Source organism: Lactuca serriola, chromosome 3 (assembly GCF_051521515.1).
Source record: "Lactuca serriola cultivar US96UC23 chromosome 3, Lser_US96UC23_V15, whole genome shotgun sequence".
Classification (NCBI taxonomy): Eukaryota; Viridiplantae; Streptophyta; class Magnoliopsida; order Asterales; family Asteraceae; genus Lactuca; species Lactuca serriola.
This window is the reverse complement of record NC_136410.1, coordinates 54,016,328-54,021,002: the sequence shown is the minus strand read 5'-3', so window position 1 is coordinate 54,021,002 and position 4,675 is coordinate 54,016,328. Positions and strand designations below refer to the sequence as shown.

The window sequence follows — 4,675 nt, the reverse complement described above, 5'->3', positions numbered from 1 at the left end:
GTCGGTCATATGTTGGAAGTAGATATGAATCAAGACTGTCATGGGTTGGCTTGTAGAGGTCCAAGTTGGTGGACAAAGTTGTGCTACAACGCTCATGAGTGCTCATAAGTTCTGAGTATTGGATTCAACACACGCTCATTTGAATTACTTCATGGATTTTATCACGAGTGATCATGAGACGATAATATCTTATATTCTTCAAACCTAGAGATATGAGTTGTTACTATGAGTTGGTTATACATTGATTGCACGAAACCGCATTGGTAACTCGATGTTATAAAACGTGTCTTTGTGTATGATTCATCAAGTAGCAGAACAAGCCATATGAGTCGAAGTTTATCCATTTGTTTTACCTTCGGGATAAAAGCGATATTTGTGGGCCCCTCGATGATTTAGCGATGACAAATGTGAGTTCTTGGCCATGCCAGGGCTGATTTGATTTGTTCAATCAGTCAGTCGTCATAAATCGGAAATCGGGAAACAACAGATGGACAAAGAGAATGATTTACAATCCATGTCTCAGTCCATATGATATCTATAATGGAGGAATATATGATCCCTTATCTAATGGACAAGTCATTGACAAAGGTCGGAGATCATCGGCAAGGTTAGAGTTCAACGGAAGCTTTTGAGAGCTACGATTGCCAGTTGGTTCTTGAAGTCATACACAATAATAGTTTTAGACTTATCCAAGTGGGAGACTATTGGATTAATGTGTAAGTCCATAACTATAATTGGTAAGACTTGACCCGACTCGGCATGGTCCATTTGGGTTGCATGGCATCATGCATTTGGGTTGATTGTGTAAATCATCCATACTTGTATAGTGGACTAATGCTCCATGGATTATCAAGTTGGGCTAAAACCCATATGATGCTCCATGGTTTTTTGTACCCATGGATCCAAGGAAATGGAAAGTCATGACAATTAGGGTTTACACTAATTGTAACACTATATAAAGATCATACTCTTGGGAAAATCGGCACTATGTGTGGAAAAAGAAGGGCTAGCCGATTTTAGAAGTGTTGAAGTTTCTCTCTAGTTATTCCAAGTGTATTTGGTGTTGTGTGAACCATTTGAGGTGTCACCCTTGGGGCACTAGGCACTCAAGCTTCATGAGGACATTCTACATCAAAGAGGTATGTATTCTATCTTGTTATACTCATTGTTTTGTATGCTAGATGAGGATAATACCTTGGATATTCATATTTGCATGTATAATAGAGAAAACATAGATCCAAGGTATTTAGGGTTGGATGTACACTAAGGTGTGTTAGAATGCTCAAAACCCAACAAAACCAAGACAACCACCTCCGTACCAATAAAGACCATCATTTCAACCTAAGCATTTCCATCCAAGGCATCCACAACATCCACCTCAACGAGCGGGTTTGACAACTATGTCCTAAGAGGAAATAGTGAAGAATTTGGCTACTAGCACCCAAACCTGTCAAAATGAGACAATAACAAGCAGTAAGAACCTAGAGCAACAAATTTCATAACTTGCCACGTCATTTAGTAGGTTGGAATCTCAAGGAATGTTACACACCCAAAATTAGAGAAACCCAAGGCACAACGTATGTGCTATCACATTGATAGGTTGAAAGAGTTATGATGCCCCATCAATATCGGTTGATGAAGAAAAAGAAAAAGAGGAGATATTGGTGAATAAGTCGAGTATTGAGGAGAAAAATAAAGAAAAAATATAACAAAAAGAAGTTTTCCACCACTAAAGTCAAATATACTCCAGTCGCACCATTTCATGAAAGATTGGTGAGCACAAAGAAAGAACGAGAGGAGAGCGAGATCATGAAAATGTTTCGAAAAGTTCATATCAATATCCCACTCCTTGATGCCATCAAACAGGTACCTAGATTTGCTAAGTTCTTAAAATAACTTTTCATATCTAAGAAGAAACTTAAAGTTAATGAAATGGTAAAAGTTGGTGAGAGCATTTAAACGGTTTTGCGAATGTGGATGCCTCCGATGTGCAAGGATCTCCGCGTCTTTACTATGCCATGCAAATTGGGTAATCTTCATGTATCTCAGGCTATGGTTGACTTGGGTGCGTCTATAAATGTGATACGATACTCTGTTTAGAAATCAATTGGTGTAGGAATATTGAGCAAAACCGGTGTAATCATTCAACTTGCTGATCGGTTGGTAGTACACCCAAAAGGTGTACTAGAGGACATGTTAGTTCAAGTTAATGAACTTGTTTTCCCAACTAATTTTTATGTTCTAGATATAGGAGATGATGACTCTCCAAATTCAAGTTGCATATTTTTAGGTAGACCTTTTCTTAAAATAGCAAAAACCAAAATTGATGTCCATAGTGGAACTTTATCAATGGAATTTGAAGGGGTGGTCATTAACTTCAATATTTTTAAAGAGAAGAATTACACAAGTGATGTTGAATCTTTGAATTTTGTGGATATTGTTCAGCCTTTGACTAAAGAATGCTTTGAGTTGACTAACCATGATTTTTTAGAGTTAGTTTTGAATAGGAAATTTGATTAAAGTTCAGTCAAGAAGATTGCAGAAAAATTCAAGCTAGATGATGAGTTGTTGGCAATTATGGAGTTGATGAATGAGAAGAAGAACATTTTCTTTGTTAGAACAAAGTTCTTTTAGGATCGAATGATTCTATGCAAGTTAACAAATAAAGACACAATAAAGAACACAAGAAAAGAGCTGAATATATCGAATGATTAATGCTTTAACACCTCAGAAGAGGTCGATAAAGAACTTCGACTGTAGGGATGTTTTAGAGTTTACAATGATGAACGTCAAAATCAACTACTTATCATGCATACATGCATGCATATTTATAGTAAAACCCTATTAGCTAATCTAGAAAATCACGGATGGACAGGCCCAACCCGGATACAAAACTTAAGGCCCTAGACACAACACAAACGGACTCAACAATCTCCCCCTTTGCATCTATGGAGCCGAAACTTCAACTTTGTTTAACAACCGAAGACTTCTTCACAGTCTTGAAAATCCTCGGGATGATAGCCAAAAGATGGTACCGGAAATTAATGTACCAATGTAGCATATCAGTGGCATTTTTCTTGTCAGCTTCTGAGTTCTGCTTGCACTGATGTATCAGGTTGATAATATTCTCCAAGAAGTCAGTAGAAAACAGATGCTTATCTACCAGAGCAAACTAAAACCTGTGAGCTTCGCCTTTTGTGAACATCACAGTAAGATTCGTTGAATCTATCTGTCCGATTTTCATCTTGTTCACATCCCCTGGTTTCGGTGTAGTCTTCACAATTGGCTTCTTGTTCATCACCTTCAGATGTTCTAAGATAGGCTCATATTCCACAGGATTAGTGAGCAGAATGTTGTATAGCAGAATCCAATCATGAGGATTGAGATTGAGAAGATCTGCAAGAGAGATAATAGACACCGTGTTTGCTATACCACGAGTGATCTTGAAATTGACGTTGATAAATCTCCCTGCAGGCGAAGGTTTGAGTACCTTAACAATAATGATCTTTTGTGCGCTCCAAGTCAAGTACTGCGGTTGCCCATACTTTAAGTAAAAGTCTATCATCTCACGATCAACCTTCGGGTGAGGGAAAGGAACCTCAACAGTTAAATCAAAACAATGGAAAGTAAAAGCCTTCCTTGTAATTGGCATATCGAACTATGAGTCTTTAGAGTTATCACAATCAAACGAAGCAACTGGTTCCAACCAATAGACGGAAGGAAACTCAATCGCCTGATTGATAAGTGTTTCTTTCGTCCATAAGGGAAACAAAGCTTTCTTACAGTGTAGGGCATCTTCTTCTTCTTTGTTTCGCCTTTCCCTTTACTCAGCTTCCCTTGCTATTTTCACACTTTCATCTAGTTCTCTGTTTCCTTTCTTTGGTTTGAGAACATCAGCAATTGTTTCGTCTTCCTGGCTTTCATTTTCATCAACGTTCTCCCTTGGCTTTGCTTGTGAACCAGAACCTGAAGCTATATTATCCTTCAGTTCGGTTGTGACACTGGTATGAGCATCTTCTGTTTTCACAAATACTTTCGGCTGAACAACACGAGTACTTTCTCCCCCTTGTTTTGGAGGTACGAACCCCTCAGAAACACTTTTTATTTCATGCAGCATGGCAAGGGCAGGAATGAGTTTGGATGTGAGATGATTATGAATTGAAAGAGTTAAAATAGGATCATGAGCACCAAGTAAATTGGTCAACAAGTCCTTCACCTCACCCGCACAACTCTTATATACAGCCCGTTGGACCTTTAATAAAGAGATTTCTTTCTCCCTTGGGTAAGCTGCACCTTCTTGACTTCAATAGTGGCTTTGTGTTTAGCCAGATCCTCCTTCAAGGCACTCTCGGTTGCCAGATGAGCGTGAAGAGAGTCAAAACAAGAATCCACTGATCTTAAAAAGGAAGTGTTCTCGGTTTGGAGCGATGAGCATACAACATCGAATATAGTGTTTTCTTCTTGAAGGGACTTAGAAAAGGAGTCCATAGAGGATTGAACTTTCACTGCAGTGGTTTCAGCATGATCTTTCAAAGAATCAAGGAATATCTGAGTTGTATGAATAACCTCAGTAACCTCTGTCGTTGCCTGTTTACAAGATGATGTAGACACATCAACTGCCTGAGTAGATTTGTCAATAGCCTTTGTGTATTGATTAATGGCAGTTTCGAGGAAG

General features: G+C 38.5%; 1 protein-coding gene across 1 annotated transcript; it reads left to right on the top strand.

Annotated features, from left to right (window-relative positions):
• Positions 1-1,971: 1,971 nt before the first annotated feature.
• On the top strand, positions 1,972-2,520 carry LOC145095263 (uncharacterized). Its single transcript, XM_079033175.1, has 2 exons — positions 1,972-2,029; positions 2,117-2,520. Exons 1-2 carry the CDS (start codon positions 1,972-1,974, stop codon positions 2,518-2,520), a joined length of 462 nt encoding a protein of 153 aa, XP_078889301.1.
• Positions 2,521-4,675: the final 2,155 nt, after the last annotated feature.

Coding starts and splice junctions, on each gene's coding strand:
- LOC145095263 (XM_079033175.1), top strand. CDS start 1,972: ATGTGGATGCCTCCGATGTGCAAGGATCTCCGCGTCTTTACTATGCCA. Junction 2,030..2,116: donor TACTATGCCATGCAAATTGG/GTAATCTTCATG, acceptor CAATTGGTGTAG/GAATATTGAGCAAAACCGGT.